This window comes from Mirounga leonina, unplaced genomic scaffold (genome assembly GCF_011800145.1).
Source record: "Mirounga leonina isolate KUSES-001 unplaced genomic scaffold, KU_Mleo_1.0 Mir_114, whole genome shotgun sequence".
Classification (NCBI taxonomy): domain Eukaryota; kingdom Metazoa; phylum Chordata; class Mammalia; order Carnivora; family Phocidae; genus Mirounga; species Mirounga leonina.
Genome location: NW_023270265.1, coordinates 18674516 through 18693802, shown reverse-complemented (window position 1 = coordinate 18693802; position 19287 = coordinate 18674516). Strand labels below are relative to the sequence as shown.

The 19287-nt window shown below is 43.1% G+C and overlaps 1 protein-coding gene across 4 annotated transcripts in view; it reads left to right on the top strand.

Moving 5' to 3' along the window:
• The window catches only part of HTR7 (5-hydroxytryptamine receptor 7), a 76873-nt gene extending 60797 nt beyond the window's left edge, over positions 1–16076 (top strand). The window contains exons 2-3 of one of the 4 annotated variants that reach the window (XM_035024778.1): positions 7053–7811; positions 15636–16076. In XM_035024778.1, coding sequence (XP_034880669.1) covers positions 7053–7811; positions 15636–15645 — 769 coding nt within the window. In that variant the 3' untranslated portion in view covers positions 15646–16076. Of the gene's footprint in view, positions 1–7052; positions 7817–10603; positions 11298–14365; positions 15517–15635 lie in introns of those variants that run through there. The other 3 variants (XM_035024760.1, XM_035024786.1, XM_035024770.1) reach the window with 3 other exon arrangements.
• Positions 16077–19287: the final 3211 nt, after the last annotated feature.

Below are 19287 nucleotides of genomic sequence, written 5' to 3'. Positions count from 1 at the left end.
TCAGACGCTCAACCAACTGAGCTACCCAGGCTCCCCCCCATCATTACCATTTTTATTTTTATTTTTTAAAATTTTATTTAAATTCAATTTAATTAACATATACTGTATTATTAGTTTCAAAGGTAGAATTCAGTGATTCATCAGTTGCATACAACCCCCACTTGTTTCCTGTCTTGTAAATTCTAGCCATTCTAACTGGTGTAAGGTGGTATCTCATTGTGGTTTTGATTTGTATTTCCCTGATGGCTAGTGATGTTGAACATTTTTTCATGTGTCTGTTGGCCATTTGTATGTCTTCTTTGCAGAAGTGTCTGTTCATGTCTTCTGCCCATTTATTGATTGGATTATTTGTTTTTTGGGTGTTGAGTTTGAGAAGTTCTTTATAGATCTTGGATACGAGCCCTTTATCTGTAATGTCATTTGCAAATATCTTCTCCCATTCCATGGGTTGCCTCTTAAGACCAACACTTTAAAAATCTGAAGTAGAATAGAAGAGAGTGGATTGCAAATTTTAATGGTAAGTTGGTATTGTGGAACTTTTATTTCAATTTCATAATATATGCATGCCTGTCTATATACCTACATATATATGCCTCATTTTCTTATTTATACATAAAAATATATGTGTACTGAATGACTGTGGACAATATATTTATTATAAGAAATATTTGTTCTTACTTCTTATTGTCAAAAAGGTTTACAAAACCCTGTTGTAGTCTGTACATTTAAAAAAAATCTACAACTTGATTAAGACATAAAAACCATGCTTTTCTCACTTGCAGTTAGCACACTGGGAGAGAGAACTAATAGCTGGCGTAACGGAGACATGGTTCATGATGCTTTTGCTGGGCCCAACTGGAAGCAAACCATTAAGATGAAATATATAGTAAAAGTGAAGTCCTTCATACAAGAGTAAAGTCTCTGTAACTGAACAAGGGAAGGCGACCTGACAGCTGTACACGGGATAAGGAACAGAACAGTCCTAAATACAAAGCCCTGGGCCTCCAGACTTTCTTGAAAGAGAATCTGTGGAAGGCAGTCTGGGAATCTGTAGGTTTCCAAAGCTTCTCAGTGATTCTGATATTCTGACAACTTTGGGCTGGAGATTCCAGTGGATTTCACCTGTGAGGGGGGGGTTTCTCACGGAACTGGTGTGCTAAGTGTGCAGACCTTTTTCAAACCTAATACTTGCCGAAGGGTAATTCTCTCCTGCTTCTTTTACCTCCTAACTTACTATTCTATAGCTGCAAAACTCAGGAGAAGCCATTTCACTGAAGAACCATTACCTATAATTTCTGTAGAGTTAGAATGGAAGACAGGCAGCAGAATTCATTTGCTTTCTAATCCTTCTTTACGTGGATTATAATTGCCTAACCCTCTTTTTCTACAAACCCCTTCTTTAATAGAGCCCCTGTTGTGAGTTGCATACATTTCTCAATTATTTAATACTTTGGTGCCTTTGTCTCTGAGATTTACTGTATTTTAACATTTGTATGCATTTTGAAGTTAAAGTCTGAAGGCTTTATAAGCACCCTGCTTTCTAATTAATACTGAGCATAAATGTTCATAAAATGTACTGTGACAAATATTAACCATGCATATTAGGGTATTTTCAGAATCCATCTAGATTGCCTCCCCACCCCCCCGCCAAAGGTAAGATTTATACTGTACGAGAGAACAAATTTATACTATTTGTATAATTTGAACAAACACTTCCCTGAATACTAATATTGCTTTATATACTAATTACGGGATTTTAAATGCCAGTAAGTTCTGTTTCCTTTGTGTGAATTTATGAATGTAATAAAACACTTTTGGAAAGTTTATCAAATAAAACAATCTAAGATTTAATTATTGGCTTTTTAAAGATTTTATGAACCAGGTCATCTGTATTGCCAAAATCACTTAGGTGGCTTAGAAATCCCAGAATTCTCCCTAATCTTTTATTTTATTCTCAGAATTAAAATGAAATTAAAATGATGTTCTTTTCTTTTTTACATACAGTTAACAAAAATTAGAGAGGTGCCTGGGTGGCTCAGTTGTTAAGCGTCTGCCTTCGGCTCAGGTCATGATCCCAGGGTCCTGGGATCGAGCCCCGTGTCGGGCTCCCTGCTCCGCTGGAAGCCTGCTTCTCCCTCTCCCACTCCCCCCGGCTTGTATTCATTCGCTCTCTCTCTGTCTCTCTCTCTCTGTCAAATGAATAAAATAAAATCTTAAAAAAAACAAAACAAAAAAAATTAAGCATAAAAAAGTCCCAAGTCCAAAGAAAAAATTTAAAACTACTCAAATCTCCCATCCAAGTGCTCAGGTCATGATCCTGGAGTCCCTGGATTGAATCCCGCATCGGGCTCCCTGCTCAGCAGGGAGTCTGCTTCTCCCTCTGACCCTCCCCCCTCTCATGTGCTCTCTCTCTCATTCTCTCTCTCTCAGAATAAATAAATAAAATCTTTAAAAAAAAAAAAAACAACTACTCACATCTCTCCAACTCAGATAAATGTGCCATTCATATTTGGTAGATATTCTTCTAGACATCTCGGTACACACACACAAACATACACACACTCATATAAACACCTAGTTTTACATAAAAAGATTAATACAATATATGACGCTCTGTTACTTGTCTTTTAGGACTAGACATTGTTTTCTCTCCACTTTTTTGTGTTTTCATGTCAGTAAATAGATACGTATGTCATAATTTTTAATGGTTACATTATACATCTATATCCATATCTGTATCTATATATACATGCATATATACTCAACTTTAACCTCCTATTGATATTTACATTGCAGCTTTCCCCCTCTATTATGTGTTTAGTTAATATTCTTGCACATTAATCATTTTGCATTTGTACAGTTACATTCTTAAATTCCTAGAAGTCTGATTGCTGAGCCAAAAGGTAAATTTTGGTGTATATTCCTTACCAAACTGCCCTCCAGAACTGTCAATCCAGTTGCAACACCCACTAGCAAAATAATAAAGAGTGCTTGTTTTTTCATACTTTCTCAATACTGGCTTTTGTCTTTCTTAAAAATTGACAAATGCCCAAAAATCATTTAAAAATTTGCATCTCTCTGATTATTAATGAAATCGCACATATTTCCAAGCGCTTATTGGATGTTCTTATTTCTTCTTTGTTTAATTGCTTCAGTATTTTTATTGGGATGGTTGTCTTTTTCTCATTGACCTGTAAGAGATCTGTGAATATTGAGATATTGTTATTTGGGCTTGGAGTTTGTCATTTGACTTTTAACTCTGCACACAGTGATTTTTAAATTAAACTAAATGTCACTTGTTTTTGTGTATAAAATTTTTGTCAAAAATTTAATCACTATGTCATTTTGTAGTTTTAAGCTTTTGTATCACAGTTAAGAATGAACATTGTCCTTCCAGGATTGCAGAACTACTTCCCCGTATTTCCTCATAGAAGCCTTAGATTTTAACTTTTTTTTACACGATAATCTTTGATCCATCTGGGATTTATTTTTGAATAAGGAGAAACATAAGCCAGTTTTATTTTTACTTACCCCAATTGCTAGCCAGTTGTCAGACTTCAAGAATACATACACCATTTTACAACTGATTTAAAGTGACTCATTTTCTTATATTATTCCCTTATATATTTGAATCTATTTCTGAGCTGTGTTCTATTCAATTGACCTGTCTATTTCTGAGTCATTATTACTGAGTTTTTGTTTCTGTGGCTTTATACTATTCTTTTTAATAGAATAAGTATCCCTTCAATTTTCTTCTTTTTCAGATTTTCTGCTTTTTCCATATTCACTTGATGAACTAAAAATCATTTGGTCAAATGAAGAAAAGTCCTGCTGGAATTTTCCAGTAGACTTGTGTATTATTTTTAGATTAATTGAGGAGAAATTGGCACTTTTATAACACTGGGTTGTATTTTTAAAAAATTCCCTATGGATTCAAGCATTCTTTTAGTTCTTCCAGTAGGCCCTGGCATTTAAAACGTGTTCTTCATGTAGGCCCTGGCGTTTAAAACATTTATCTAGAGATTTTAATTCCTTGATTGTTGCTATGAATAGAGTTATTTCCTTTCATAATATTTCTAATTGTTAATTGATTTTTAAAAACCTGTTGACTTTTGTTTATTTATTTTATTTCCAGACACTTTAATGAGCTCTCATACATTTTTAAAAATCATCTTTCAGTTGATTTTAGCCTTCAAAGGTCTCACCAGGTGGTACCCAGGAAACTAAAAAAGTAACTCTGCCTTACTGTAGGATGTGACTTGATGTAACTAGAGAATGGAGTCTAAAATAGGAGTTTATGGAATATAATTCATACATTCAGGAAGGATCAAATACGGGCCGGCCCACATCACTGAAATGCAATATAAGTCAGACTAAGTATATTAGAATATGAATAAGCATGCTGCGCTCATGAGATTATTTAATATTGTGAGATGTCCTTGGGTACTCAATTAATCTCTCAGGGTTAATCTTTGTGAATTCCACATTATTTATGGAGCAGAAGAGAGGCTGGATTTAATTAAGCCTGAAGATGGAATTCCCTGTTTGAGTAAGGAGTATGTGAAGGATGGAAGGGAAAACTGAACAGATTTCCTCAAGAATAGGAGTTTACGAGGTTGTGAATTTCAGGCTTGCTAATTTTTTTGTATAACCCCGCAAATAAAATATAACTTTTCTCATCCACAGTGATCCTCCTTCCTCCTTCCAGTAAACACCAATTGCCCTAACGACCCACATCCCAACCCCCCAGTAAGTAGGTGTAAGATGGTCTCACAGTGCCATCTGGTGGCCATCTGGGGAACTGTAGGAACTGGTCTCCCTGTTGGACTTCCTGCCTGGGTTGATATCCAGGAAGCTAGATCCAGGCTTGGGAACAAACAGCTTGTGCCTGTGGCTACAGGCAAAGAGAGAAGATAATCAAAATCCAAGTCCTGGCAAAGGCCTGCTGGGGGGAGCTGGGAAACACGGAAGAAGCCAAAAGGCTGTGTCCATCCACAGGAGTTGATAGCAAATACGAGATCTGAAAAGAGAGGTCTGCAAAGCAGCTCCAGCAGGAAAAGCCTGAATCAAAGCAAAAAAAAAAAAAGAAAAGAAAAGAAAAGAAAAGAAATGGACTATCTCGGAGCAGGGATCAGCTTAACCGTATGCTTCCAGTCAGTTCCAACACCTTGCTTCAGGGGTTTCCTCATTTACCGGTTTGTGTGTGTGTGTGTGTTTTAATTGTCTTAAAATTTTTCCCACAACATAAAACTCAGATAATTTTAGATAATTCCCAAACAGCAAAGTCTATTCTGCATTTCCCTTCCTTGCTCCCTCTTTCCCCTCTTCCTCCTTTGCTCCCTCTTTCCTCCCTCCTTTTCTTTTTCCCCTTCCTTTTCAGCTCTAATTCTTGTGTTCTCAGGAGAACCGCCCTCTTTCTCATCCTTCATTCTGTTTGGGAGCCAAAACTTAATCCTAGTTATACCCGATAAACCTAGGGATAGTGCTTGCGGGTCAGCTTGATGGAGGAAAGGGACCTGAGGTTGTGAAATGAACCCATGCTACTAATGCCTGAATCCTTGGAAAGAATCAGGAGCCCCATCCACGTTACCACAAGGCGCAGTCCTCCCGTTCAACCCGACATGACATGACGACCCCAAGCGCCTGGCTTCAAGATTTTTGTCTCTTTTATTCATTGCCATACCCCCAACTTTTAAAACAGCACCTGGCATACAGAAGGAGCTTAATTAGTCTTTGTTGAAGGGATGAATAAATATTCTCAACGAATAAGCAAATGTGGCTGATTCCTTTCTGCTAATATTTCAGTTTTGCCTTGCCGTAAGTGCTGCAGTGATGCTAATTTTCATGGTGAAAGTGTGATTTTTTTACTTTTGTGGGATAATTCAAGCAAAATTCAAGCAAAACACGTGAGGCTATTTCTAGCACAAAATAATTATTTTTAAAGTTCCAACCCACCAGCTGAGAGACTTTCAGAAAATAACCTGTTGGTAATTTGGGGGCTCTCTACCTTTCCTTTTCCTTTTCCTGTGTTAAGACTGTATCTTTTATATACATCCATGAAATAAAAAAACCAACAAAATGACCAGCGTTTACCTGTCTTGGCTTCTTACGGGCTCTTTGCATTCTCCCCAAAATAGAAGCTAAGACCATTAAATACACAGAGAAGAAAACAAATTTGGAAAGCTGAAAACCATTAAACATTTAGCAAAAACATCTTGCTGTGCATGTTTTCTGTTTGCTGAGTCTCTTTTGCATTGGAAATCCTTGATGACAGAGATGGAGAAATATTTATTCTCCACGTAGAACTAAGCACAGAAAAAACATTGGCTTTACCTCCTATTTTTCAGAATTGTGCCCCTTTTTTGTGATCCTTCTCAGGAGAGAAGAGACGAGGTAGGCTGTTTTTATTTTATAGATTCTTCTGACATTACCCTTGTGTGAGAATTTTCTGGGCATAACAACAACAAAAAAAGATTACTTGCTACTTTCCATTCCAAAGCCCTAGGATTTCCTTAATATCTCACAAATCTCTGTGATCTTAAAGAAATGCTCTTGCTACTGTGCAAAGGGGAAGTTAAAATGAATTAAAAGCCTGTCTGAATTAAGACAGCCCGGGAGATCAGTGGGTGTATAATATCAGAGCGTGGTAGACCTTGGTTAATTTGTGAGGATGTGTCACCACATCCTGCGTCAGGCTTGACATTTTGTTCCTGGCTGATTTCGGTGGCAGTGGTCTTGTGGGGGGCAGGGAGGGCGGATGTTTAACCTTTGGTTCACTGTGTGGAATCGGAGAGGCTGCAAGGTTCAAGAAGAGCGTGGCCTGGCATTACAGACAGAGGGCTCCGAGGCCAAACACCGGCGGTCCCTCTAGCTAAGTGTATGACCTGGACGGAAGTAGGTAACATCCCCGAGCCTTAGTTTACCTCTCTGTAAAATGGGCACTATGAGGCCTCCCTAGAAGGGCTGTCCTGAGGAATGGAGCTGCTGGGTAGAAAGCTGGCTGCTCAGGAGTGATCACAGAGTCACGTGCCCGCTTTCCATTTGTCCCCTAGGTACCTTGGGATCACGAGGCCGCTCACGTACCCTGTGAGGCAGAACGGGAAGTGCATGGCGAAAATGATTCTCTCCGTCTGGCTGCTTTCGGCCTCCATCACCTTACCCCCGCTCTTCGGGTGGGCTCAGAACGTAAACGACGACAAGGTGTGCTTGATCAGCCAGGATTTCGGCTACACCATCTACTCCACGGCAGTGGCGTTTTATATCCCCATGTCCGTCATGCTGTTCATGTACTACCAGATCTACAAGGCCGCCAGGAAGAGCGCCGCCAAGCACAAGTTCCCCGGCTTCCCCCGGCCCGAGGAGCCGGACAGCATCATCTCCCTGAACGGCATGGTGAAGCTCCAGAAGGAGGTGGAGGAGTGTGCCAACCTTTCGAGACTCCTCAAACACGAAAGGAAAAACATCTCCATCTTTAAGCGGGAGCAGAAAGCAGCCACCACCTTGGGGATCATCGTCGGGGCCTTCACCGTGTGCTGGCTGCCCTTTTTCCTCCTCTCCACGGCCAGACCCTTCATCTGCGGCACGGCCTGCAGCTGCATCCCGCTGTGGGTGGAGAGGACATTTCTGTGGCTGGGCTATGCAAACTCTCTCATTAACCCTTTTATATATGCCTTCTTCAACCGGGACCTGAGGACCACCTACCGCAGCCTACTCCAGTGTCAGTACCGGAACATCAACCGCAAGCTGTCAGCTGCAGGCATGCACGAGGCCCTGAAGCTCGCCGAGAGGCCCGAGAGACCCGAGTTTGTGCTGTAAGGTCACTTATCACTATTTTCCTTTTATCCCCCACCCCCCCCTGCCCTTGCTATGGAACCTCTCGGAGTGTATCCCAGAGGGCTCCCTAAATCCGTAGCCAGCTTATCTTCTACTAAGCAGAACGGATTCGAAATCAGGATACTCTAGACTCCAGTCCTCCAGCCAACAGAGTTCACAAAGCCAAAGTCAGGCACCTACAGGGCCTGGAAGACAGGACTGATGTGTCGAGGAATTGCAGTTGGTGTGATGCACAAGGAAGGTGGTGGTTCCCATCCTTTTCCCGTAAACAACATCCAAGTCATGTCCCGTGACTTGTCCCATTCTTGTAACATTGTTCTTTTCGTCGCTATTAACTCTTATATCCAGTAAAGCTTTTTTGATGCCCTCATCCTTTGCTGATAAAGTTGTTTGAGGAAGGGAGCAGATTCACACGGGCTAGAAGCAAGCAGCCTGGGACAAAGGAGAGTGGCTAGCATGGGGACGTGCCAGGATGAGGCAGGTGTTGAAAGCTGCAGAGCTTTGAGGAAGCGCTGCCCACCTTCGGAGGAGAGAACCCGTAGTTGCTGAGTCTGTCTGGGAGGCCTCTGCATTTCTCGGAAGCAATTGCAGTAAGTGCTGGGATCTGAGGGCCAGTGGTGATAAGGAACAGGGGTTTCACATGCAGCCCACTCGCTAGTGAGTTTGGCATGGTAAAGAAGGGGATGATAGAGTAATTAGGGTGGTCAGCATGTCACACCCCAATTTTGCTTTAAATCTGAGGCAGAGGTAACATCCTCCTGTTTGAAAGCTGTTTGAGGGCAAAGAAACTGGAAGGAGAAGATGGAAGGTGCTGGTGGGAGAGGGGGAGGCACTCCTCTTCACTGGACCCAGTGGGAGGGAGTAGCCAGAGAACCGTGGGCTGCCTGTCAGCCAACTTGCCTGGGCCCTACATTTGACAGAAGAGGTAACAGACCTGGGGACTAAGGTGGCCCCCAGTGAGCTAGTGCACCCCTAGGTCTAGCTCCCACCTCATCTGAATTTTACTTCTGTAAATTCTTCATATATTAGGTTCCTTTATGGGTAACAACCGTGTCAAAGGACACCTTCCTGCTCCCAGTTGTCCCAGGAGAATAGCCCTGCTCCAGGCGGACACCGAAGTGTCCTCACGGATCACAACAGACTCCAGAAGCTCCAAACCTAGGATACCCACCAGATGACTCCGAAAACCTCTAGGAACTCAGCGTGTTCTCTAACTTCACCAACATAGCATCCAGGGATATTTGCCTCTGGGTCTTTAGCTAGTATGGAGGCTTAGGTATTGTTTTCCTGTCAGTTTAAGACAGGAGTCAGCAAACTTTTACTCTGAAGGGCCAGACAGTAAGTGTGTTAGGCTTTGCTAGCCATAGGTCTCTTGAAACTACTCATCTCTGCCTTTGCAGTGAGAAAGCAGTCATCGGCACAAGTAAGCAAATGAGCATGGTCATGCACCAGTAAAACTTTATTTACAAAAACAGGCCGCCAGTTGAATTTGGCCCACAGGTCATAGTTTGCTGACCCCTGGTCTAAGAAAATGACTGTCCTCTCATTACATCTCACGCTGTTTGATTTATAATTATTGATTTTATGTATAATTATAGCATATGAAAATCATTTGGAATGATTGGCCTAAATCTCCATTAACTTCAGGAAATTTCCAATGAGAGAATTGGAATAACTGCTGTTTTAAAAAATCGATACCAGGCAGCTTTCTAGTCACTTTCAACGTGGGAAGACTCCTTTTGAAATTCTTGCTTGTAACTGTGCCACGCATTGAGAAGGATGCAGAAAATACATGATGTCTTTCCTGTCCTGCATGTATTTCTCTTGGGCAGTCTGAACATAAACACACACGTATGCACAGCCACCCTTTTCGTAATGAGATCAAAGGAAAGGTGGAAAAAGGAAAAGGAAAAAGCAAAAATAGGATTCAAAGCAGAGGAAAATAACTCAGAGCTTACCCTAACCCTGATCAGGGAAGATCTTGGAGGTTATGGGCTCTAGTACATCTCTGAAAGTAGTCAAGCATTCATAGCTAAAGGAGAGTAGAAACAACATCCATGTAAAGGCACCAGTGTGGGGCCTTCTGCAAAGGACAGTCAGGCTGGCGCTAAGCTCTGGTGTGGGGCAAGATTTGGAGATCACAGTGGAAAGGTAGAACGAGATCAAATCGTAAAGGCTCCCCCATTCCAGCCCCAGGAATTTGGGATTTTAGTGTAGACAAGTGGTTCCCAACCAGAGTTGGTTTTTCCCCCAGGGGGCATTTGACAGTGTCTAGAGACATGTTTGGTTGTCGCATCTGGGGGAGGGGAGGACCTACTGGCATCCAGTGGATGCTGCTCAGCATCCCATAATGCAGGGGCAGCCCCCCCCTCCCCCCCCCGCACAACAAAGAATTACCCCACCCCAAATTCTATAATGCTGAAGTTGCAAAGCCCTAATGTGGACAGAAGAGAGCCGTTGATTGGATCTCTGCAAGTAGGAGAATGGGAATCATCAAAGTGACAGAGACGGATCCAGGGGCACCAGGTGAGATGAATCAGAAGGCAGATGCTGGAGGTAAAGTCTCTTCAGGGGCTGGATTTCTCCAGAAACGTTTGAGGCCTACTACGTACAAGGCATGACGCCAGGCATGTCGAGGGGTGGAGATATGAATAGGTGACAGTCCTGGTTTCTGGAAGTTCACAGTCCCAGTGGGCTGGGGTGGGGAAAGATGTGGCAGTCGTGGTTAGTGAAAGACTAGTAATCAGAATATCCTGTACTTGCATTCCAGTACATACCAGCTGGATGACCCGAACAACTCATAACTCTACTGGAGGCTCTGGAAGAATGACTGGTGTCTAACCCATAGCTCACAGCAAACCTTCGCAGGATCCTTTGTCCCCCCGACATGTCTCTCCAGCCCTTTCCTCCCTCTCTGGCTGCTTGGGTTCTAATCTTGTTCACTTACGCCCCTAACTCTGCCTTCTTGGCTCTACTTTTCCCTCCTACATAATAGTTTTCTTTCTTTTCCATGTAAATGCTCTACTAGACCGTGTATTTCTACTTCCAAATATCCACCCATTTCTCCCCATTTTCTTGATCAGCATAGTGAGAGACTCAGGAGTCCAACAGGCGCTTGGGTGGGCAGTAGATAGAGAGAAAAGGCTATGTATGCTTCCCTGGTCATTTCAGTTCAGTTCTAATTTATAACCTCTTTCACCTTTTCACAAGTACCCAAATCTGGTAATACAAAACCAAGTGTGATAGTGCGATAGAAGCAGGGATTCCTGTGCTTTTCTTTTTAATTTGACAGCAGCCTCATTTATGGGGTTGCTTTTGATTGCCATAAATTGTTCTTAAGTGTCACGCTGTGATTTTCGTTCTTTGACACTGTTATTGGGAACAAAATAGAAAAGCAGTTTTGGGGGCGCCTGGGTGGCTCAGTCGGTCAGGCGTCTGCCTTCGGCTCAGGTCATGATCCAGGGTCCTGGGATCGAGTCCTGCATCGGGCTCCTTGCTCAGCAGGGAGCCTGCTTCTCCCTCTGCCTGCCTCTCCCCCTGCTTGTGCTCTCTCTCTCATAAATAAGTAAAATCTTAAAAGAGAGAGATAGTGAAAGAGAGCAGGAGAGGGATGGGAGGGAGAGGGAGAAGCAGACTCCCACTGGGCAGGGAGCCCATCTCGGGACTCGATTCCAGAACCTGGAGATCATGACCCTAGCCGAAGGCAGATGCCCAACTAACTGAGCCACCTAGGTGCCCCAGCCAGAGAGGTTTTAAGCAGACTGGGGCCTTGGGAAAAGACCAAAGACCATTTCATTGGTAACCTGCAAATAAAGGGGAAGGAATAGACGCCAAGTTTCATTGAGCCCTATAGAGTGACTTTGAAAAAAATGTTGGTATTGGGGCACCTGGGTGGCTCAGTCAGTTGAGCGGCTGCCTTCAGCTCAGGTCATGGTCCCGGGGTCCTGGGATCGAGCCCCGCGTCGGGCTCCCTGCTCAGCGGGGAGTCTGCTCCTCCCTCTCCCTCCGCCCCTCTCCCCGCTCGTTCTGTCTCTTAAATAAATAAAATCTTTTAAAAAAGAAAAAAAGAGAAGCCGTTTTTAAAATACTTCCATATAGAAGAATTTCATGAAATTGTTTTGAAGTAGCTCTCCCTTCGCCTCTCCCTTCTTCTCCTTGGTGATCATATTGCCTTTCTCTTCACAAAGCCTCTCATAATCCCGGCTGATTGCAGTGGTGAGTGGTAGCAGAGTGACCTTGGCTTCCTTTTATGAGTTCTGTCAATCCGCTGCTCCAGGCTTTGTGCTGTAGCTTTGGAGTTCAGGGTGATTCTACCTTTTGTTTATGGAAACCTGTGGTTAAAAAAAAAAAAAAAAATTAAAAGGAAATGGGTCCTAGTGGAAACTGGGAGGAAGCACCAAGGCCCTGAAGCTCTGGGTATCTGTGCCGGGATGTTGCCTTAAAGGCAGAAACAAATAACACGGTTGGTATTTCATGGATTCCACTCCCCACCCCCACCCCCCGACAATATTTTCCTCATCATTAACTAGATGTAATTCAACACTTTGTTTTTATTAAATCATCAATTAGTAATAACCACAGCTTGTTTGCTTTGCCATTGCCTGCATTCTAACTTTGTAATATCTCTTTAAAATAGGCAGGCAATTGGCCTCTCTTGCTTTTTCGAACATATTTTTTTGTTGTTGTTTTCTGAGTAGATACACATAACACCAAATAAAATCAAGCAGTAACAGGGGCGCCTGGGTGGCTCAATTAAGCATCTTCCTTCAGCTCAGGTCATGATGTCAGGGTCTTGGGATGGAGCCCTGTGTCGGGCTCCCTGCTCAGGTTTGAGTCTGCTGGAGATTCTCTCTCCCTCTCCCTCTCCCTCTGCTCCCCCCCCACACACACTGGTGCTCATGCACTCTCTCTCTCTCTCAAATAAATAAATAAAATCTTTTAAAATAAAAATCAAGCAGTACGGATAGGAATATGAGAAAAATAAGGCTTGGGGGAATGTCTTAGGAAAAAAACTATCCATGGTGGAAATCAGGAAGGAGGTGATATTTGGAGTGGGCCTTGAATTTAACAAGGAGGGATGGCAGGGGCGGAAGTGGAGTTGGGCCTCCTCAGAGCAGATGGGACAGCATGGACAGAGGGGCACGGTTGCAGTTGGAGGCAGATAAGGAACCTGGGGTAGGTCTTCAGCAGCACCTGGAAGCTGGGTTTAGTAGAGTCAGTGCGGAGGGCCAGGTGGGCAGTGTGGGTTGGGGGTTGGGGGAGAGATGAAGCATTTTGAGTAGGAGTGAGACCAGGGCAGTGGTGTAGACAGGGGTTCACAATGGGAGAAAGGAGATGGGTTAAGAGACCAATATGAAGATGAGGTCTCCTGCCGTGAGGGCCCACATGAGGAGGGTGGCATTGAGACCAGGGAAGAGCCAACGATGTCTGAATGTTTGGTAGTGTACTCGCAGGTGGGGGGTGAAGGCAGGGGGGCCGGGGAGATAGTGCTGCCCCTTGAGGCCTGGAGGGGTTCAGTCCATTCCATGAACCAATGTGGGCAGAGCGGGGCTGAGCTGCAGAGAAGAGCAGTCTCTCCTCTGTGCTGAGACAGTTGGAGATCCCAGGCTTAGAATAGGTGGGGAGCATCATCAGGGACACAGCTGTTTCCGGTGCCCACTCCCACAAATCAGGAGCTTGGAGCTGTGGGTTTGAGTTGCAGTGTGGTGCTTCGCTTTAGGCACAATCCTGTGAGGTGACAGACAAAGCAAGAGATGGTGTCTTATGGAGAAACTGATCCTGGCACCAGGAGAACCCCTCTATCCAATCTTGAGAGCCAAGTGAGAGTAGGACTGTTGTTGGGATGGGGAAGCAGAGCCTGGGGGTGCGGTGCCAGACCCTGGAACCTCAACAGACCTAGGTCTCAAGCTGGTGGATAGTGTTTGGTAAGTGGAGTCCTATGAAGGTTCAGAGTTAGGGGACTGGATCTGGAGGGAATGTGGCTCTACACCAAGGAGAAAGAGACTTCCCTCAACTGTTGGCCAAGAGTTCTCCATGACTCATGCTTCTGTGAGTGTGGGAGGGAAGGAGGGGAGGGAGACGGGGTTTTCTGGTCTTTGCACACATGTCTTTCTATGATGCACCCTCCTAGGCTTGAAGGGAAGAACACTTCTCAGGAGTAGTCATTGTTATTCTTTTCACGTGGGGCAAGTGCAGTAGTATTTTGCAAGGATTTTTGAGAGTGGAGCCATTTTTGGCTACAGCTGTATTATAAAAGTGAATTTCTAAATGAGTTATCTGGGGCTGATTTGCAAATATATTAAGGCCCTGGCAACTTAGAGACATGATAAAATTTATGAAAAGAGCCATAGCACTCTTTCTTTCCTTTTAGAGAGCTCATATAACCCCTTAGAAGCCACAAATGATTCAAGTGACTGAATGCTATAAAAATTAAATTCACCCACCACGAAATGAAAACTCACATTTACGGTTCTACTAAATCATTTTCTTGTCTTCTCTCTCTCTCTTTCTTTCTCTCTCTCTCTCTTTATAGACAAAACTCTGACTACTGTAGAAAAAAAAGTCATGATTCATGATCAAAAGTGGAATAATGGAAATGAAATCAACAAGGCAAGACAGAGGTGGCAACAGAACTCAACCATTTGCTGAGGCCACAGAATGGAGCGCGGCTTGTCCTTTCCCGGGGTGGCTGAGACGTGACAAGCAGGGTGATCTGTTGTACCAAGCATATTGTGAGGGAGATGGTGACCTCTCATCTTTTCCTGTGGATCTGTGCTGTTGTGTGCCAGAGAAAATAGTTTTCCGTTTAAGACAGCCAGATCAGCTCAGCAGTACGCACACAGACAGAACTGAGTCCCAGAAAGGAAACCGTTTCTGGTGCTTTGTGTATGTCCAAACCCCTACAAATGGAAGGAAGTTCCAATGCACACTTCCCATGTTTCCAAGTCTAGGCATTGTGGTGAATATTCAGGAGTCATTCACAAGACAGAATGTATTTTGTGGCAGGACAGAAGGGTGTTTTTCCAAGCAAACTGTGGTTAAGCGTAGTGTTGAATATGTTGCATGTCCGTGTTAGAAAACAGAATCCCGTCATCAGCTAATACAAATGATGTCCCAGAGCAGTGTCTGGTTAAAGCTTCTGTCAAATAGTTTTGCTTCTTTGCAGGGTCCCTGTGACTTCCCCACCAATGTACTTATCTTTGTGAACTCATGTATCGTTATGGTATAACTCAGGAACAGATCTCAGGATGGAGAGAAACAGAAAACCTGAATAAAGCTTTTTCTTGCACTCACACTTCTTCTGAAGGGTCCTGAGAGATGAGGGGTGTTCCTTCGGTGAGGCTTTGTACCTGGATGAAGAGCGAGCGCCACCGAACTGGGTTGTATACCAGCATGGTTGTGGGCACAGAACTTTTGGCATGATGATCATGTTCACACAGATGCAGCGGGCTCCCAGGCTGGGTGACAACCGTGTGTCTTTGGGGAGGAAGTGTCGAAATAGGGGGTTTCCATGGAAGGTTGTGATGCTTTCAGAGACAGAGCGTCAACATGTTAATTCTTGAGCAGTGTTGTATTGAAGGGATTTGTGTGACTTGGAGGTCGCCTGGGCTGCTACTGGGAAACACTCAGAACACTATTCTCTTCCTTCAGGAGGATTTGTTTTCGTGTTCTCTGTAACCTAAATCAAATGTGTGCCTGACCAATTCCGTTCTTCTTCCCTCTCCTTCCCCAGAGTAGTAGACAATAGGGCAGGTAAGGAACCAGAAGAGGCCCCTTTGCAGATAGTATTTTTTGTTTTTAAGGTACAAGTAATATGTAATGAGACAGGAAGATGGTAGATTGGAAGAGTACCTCCAAGGGGAGAAAGTGAACGCAAAGCTTCGTTTGATAAAAGAGAACTGACAGAGAAAATGATTTTCCTATAAGAAATGTAGCTGTTCTCTTCCAGGAGAATGTGGAATTCCAACGTGGATTATGGATTTCTTCTGCTTTCACTGACCTTGCATCTCACCAGACACAAGGAAGGGTCTGGAGGGGAGGTGGGCGCTGTCCTCTCAAATAAAGCTTGTACAAATTCCTGAACCATGGATTTGCTAAAGTGACTGTATATACTTATATTCATAATTTAAAGGATTAATTCTGGTCAGATAAATGTTGTTACATTGGAAAAATGTTTTATTACATTACATCAAATAAAGTTTATTTGTAGCTGTAATAAAGCAACTTAAGTAATGATTTTTAATTGAAGGTCTGCTGTCATGAATATTGCTCTACGTAGAATAGCAGAAGGCCACGTTTTGTATGTTTTGCTAAAATCCTAACAGGTAGTTAAGACCATCTATAATTCACTGCATTTCACTGTGAGGATTTATCCAGCTCATAACTTTTTTTTTTTTTTTTAAGAATTGACTGTTCATTCCTTGACTTGATTAGTGGGCATTTATTGGGCTTCTGCCACATTCAGCACTGTGGACATCGAGGGAACAAAGATGGGTAAAGCAAGTCCTCACTTTGAAGAAGTGTGCCATCAGAGAAGGCAGACACTTCTCAGAAATGCTCGCCGTACCATACAGTGAATGCTGCGGCAGTGTGTAGGGAATGCCCTGTGTCTTTCCCGTAGTAGAAGGCGAGGCATTGTGGTTGATTGGATTGCTTCAGGTTTTTAAGTGGGTTTGTTTGCTTTTTTTATCACGACCTTAGTTATTCACCTTGGCTCTTGATCATGCCAGACTCGAACGCCTGGTCACTGAACTCTCTGCCTTCTTCTGGTTGCAGGGGCGGGACGGTGTGCGCTGTGCGTTACCAGCAGAGCTGCCGAATGAAAGGAGAGAGTACAAACTGAGAGAGAATGAGAGAAATCTCAAACGATTTATACTACTTCACACATGACATAATTTGTGCCAAAGGTACAGCTTTTGTTTTAACCCAGAATTGGGGAAATCACTGAAAGAAACACTTCACACTCATTTTATGAGTGTTCAGCTATGGCTGCGATGACTCATCTCTCATCTCACTCAGGGGTGTCAGCTGTCAGCCTGCAAGGCTGGGTGTTGGGAAATGGTGCTTAGGAAGGAGCACTTGCAAGCTGTCACTTAATGACAGTTACCTTAGTGTTTGGTTTTATTATGTTACCATTAAGCAGGGGCGCTCAGAGTTCCTGGGTTTTCTGGAAACCGTTTCATCATTCTTTTTTTTTTTTTTTAAGATTTTATTTATTTGACAGAGAGAGAGATAGCGAGAGCAGGAACACAAGCAGGGGGAGTGGGAGAGGGAGAAGCAGGCTTCTTGCCGAGCAGGGAGCCCGATGTGGGACTCGATCCCAGGACCCTGGGATCATGACCTGAGCCGAAGGCAAACGCCCAACCGACTGAGCCACCCAGGCGCCCCCGTTTCATCATTCTTAAAGCCTTTGCCACAGTGTCATGTGCCTGAGTTGCTTGTATATGTTTTCGATGATCATATTTTCATGCAGTTTTATTAGATTCATTGATTATAGGCATAATATCAATGATATGAATAGAAGATGCAGACAATTTTCCAGATAGTTTATGCAAATATAATGATTGCTTGAATTGCCATCTGGAGGCGGCAGGTATTTTCCTTGCAGCATTTTGACTTTCAACTGAGTCCTCTATTTAAGGGATAGAAATATTTACAAAATCCTGCATTTTGTCAACAGTCTATGCTTCCCATCTCAGGACCTACACACATGCTTTCCACCCTCTGTCTGGAATATTCTTCATGTTTTCAATGATTTATTTAATGCGTGTGTCCATCATAGTTTAGTAATTCTTCAGGGGCGGGGGCCGGGTCTGTTTCCCTCATCAGTATGCCCAGCACTTTGCACTGTGCTTGCAACATATGTAGGAGGCATGTAAAAAATATTTCTTAATGGGAAGGAACGAAGAAAAAAAAGAGGGAGAGAAGGAAGGAGGGAGAGGGAAAGAGGAAGGCCAGAGTTTACTTGACATCCTTGTTAATTTTCAGATGAGACAATCGAGGAGACTTGCTGTGATCAAGTGACATGTTCAGTGGGTGAGACAGAAGGGGCTGGAATTAAGCTCTCCTGTGTGCAGTGTAGGGCAGGCCCTCCACGACAGGGTGCTCCTGCTTTTGCATGAGCTTCTCATATCAAGAGAGCAACCTTTTCTTAATTTTCTGCACTAGTAGAGCAGAGCCGTGTATGTGTTATGGCCCATATGTTGAAACTTGTTTATCTACAGCTAGCCAGATGGTCCCTCCCAGCCCACAAAGAAGCCATTCTGAAACTTTCAAGGGGTCAGTGCATTTAGGAAGCACTGGGAGAAACGCATGTTGTGATGTCGTTCCTTCCTTAGTCCAAGCAGTGTAGATCACAAAAAGGAAAACCTGGTCAGACAATTGGTGTGAAGCAGGCAGACCTTGAGAACCAACTCGGGGGATCCAATTCCCAGAGACAAAAGTTTATTTAACTAGATCTCTTTAAGATTATTTATTTATTTATTTATTTGACAGAGAGAGAGTGAGAGCAGGAACACATGCAGGGGGAGTGGGAGAGGGAGAAGCAGGCTTCCCGCTGAGCAGGGAGCCCGATGCGGGGCTCGATCCCAGGACCCTGGGACCATGATCTGAGCCGAAGGCATATGCTTAACGACTGAGCTACCCAGGTGCCCCGAACTAGATCTCTCTTTAAATGTGTTTTGTCTACATCTTCTCTGGAGGAGAAAAGTAATTTCTTAACTTAAAAAACTTTGCTTTTTAAGCTCCTGTTGGCTAAATAATTAAAAAAAAAAAAATTGCTTATGCAGTCCAAGCACCAGAGATGTGATGTGATCATCAATAAAAAATGTAAAAGCAAAATTTACTATGCTAATCAGGAGCAGAAAATGAGAGGTTGACAGCCATTGGAAGTAGACTTGCAGATAACAATTATGTTGGGTATTTGGCATTAAAAAATGCTGAGTGGAGGAAATTAAGACATATTGTAAGTATGGCTCTCTGAACACACATGAAATCTTAGATTCTATTCAAACTATAAAATTTATGCTCAGAGATTATAGAACAAAAGGAAAGTAATGGACAAGAAATATTCAAGAGGCTGTAAAGAAATGAAAGTCTAATGCATGGTTCTTCCTCTAAGAAATTCATTCATTCTTCCACTCATTTATTCCAGTACATATTTATTAATATGTCAGAGTCTGAGCACTAGAACCTAGTGGTGAGTCAGACAGAAGGGATCTCCATTCTTGTGAAGCTAAAAATCTAGCAAGGAAGCTGAATGTTACACAAACGATTCTAATCCAGTGTGATATGTGTTATGATAAGGCAAATACAAAGAGGTTCAGAAAGAAGTACACACTTCAAAATATTAATGTGAACATTTAAATCTCAGTGGCGGAGAGGACTGATCATCCAAAGTAGCATATGGTAAGAGATATCTAGACTTTATCTTTGATGTATATTATGTAATATTTT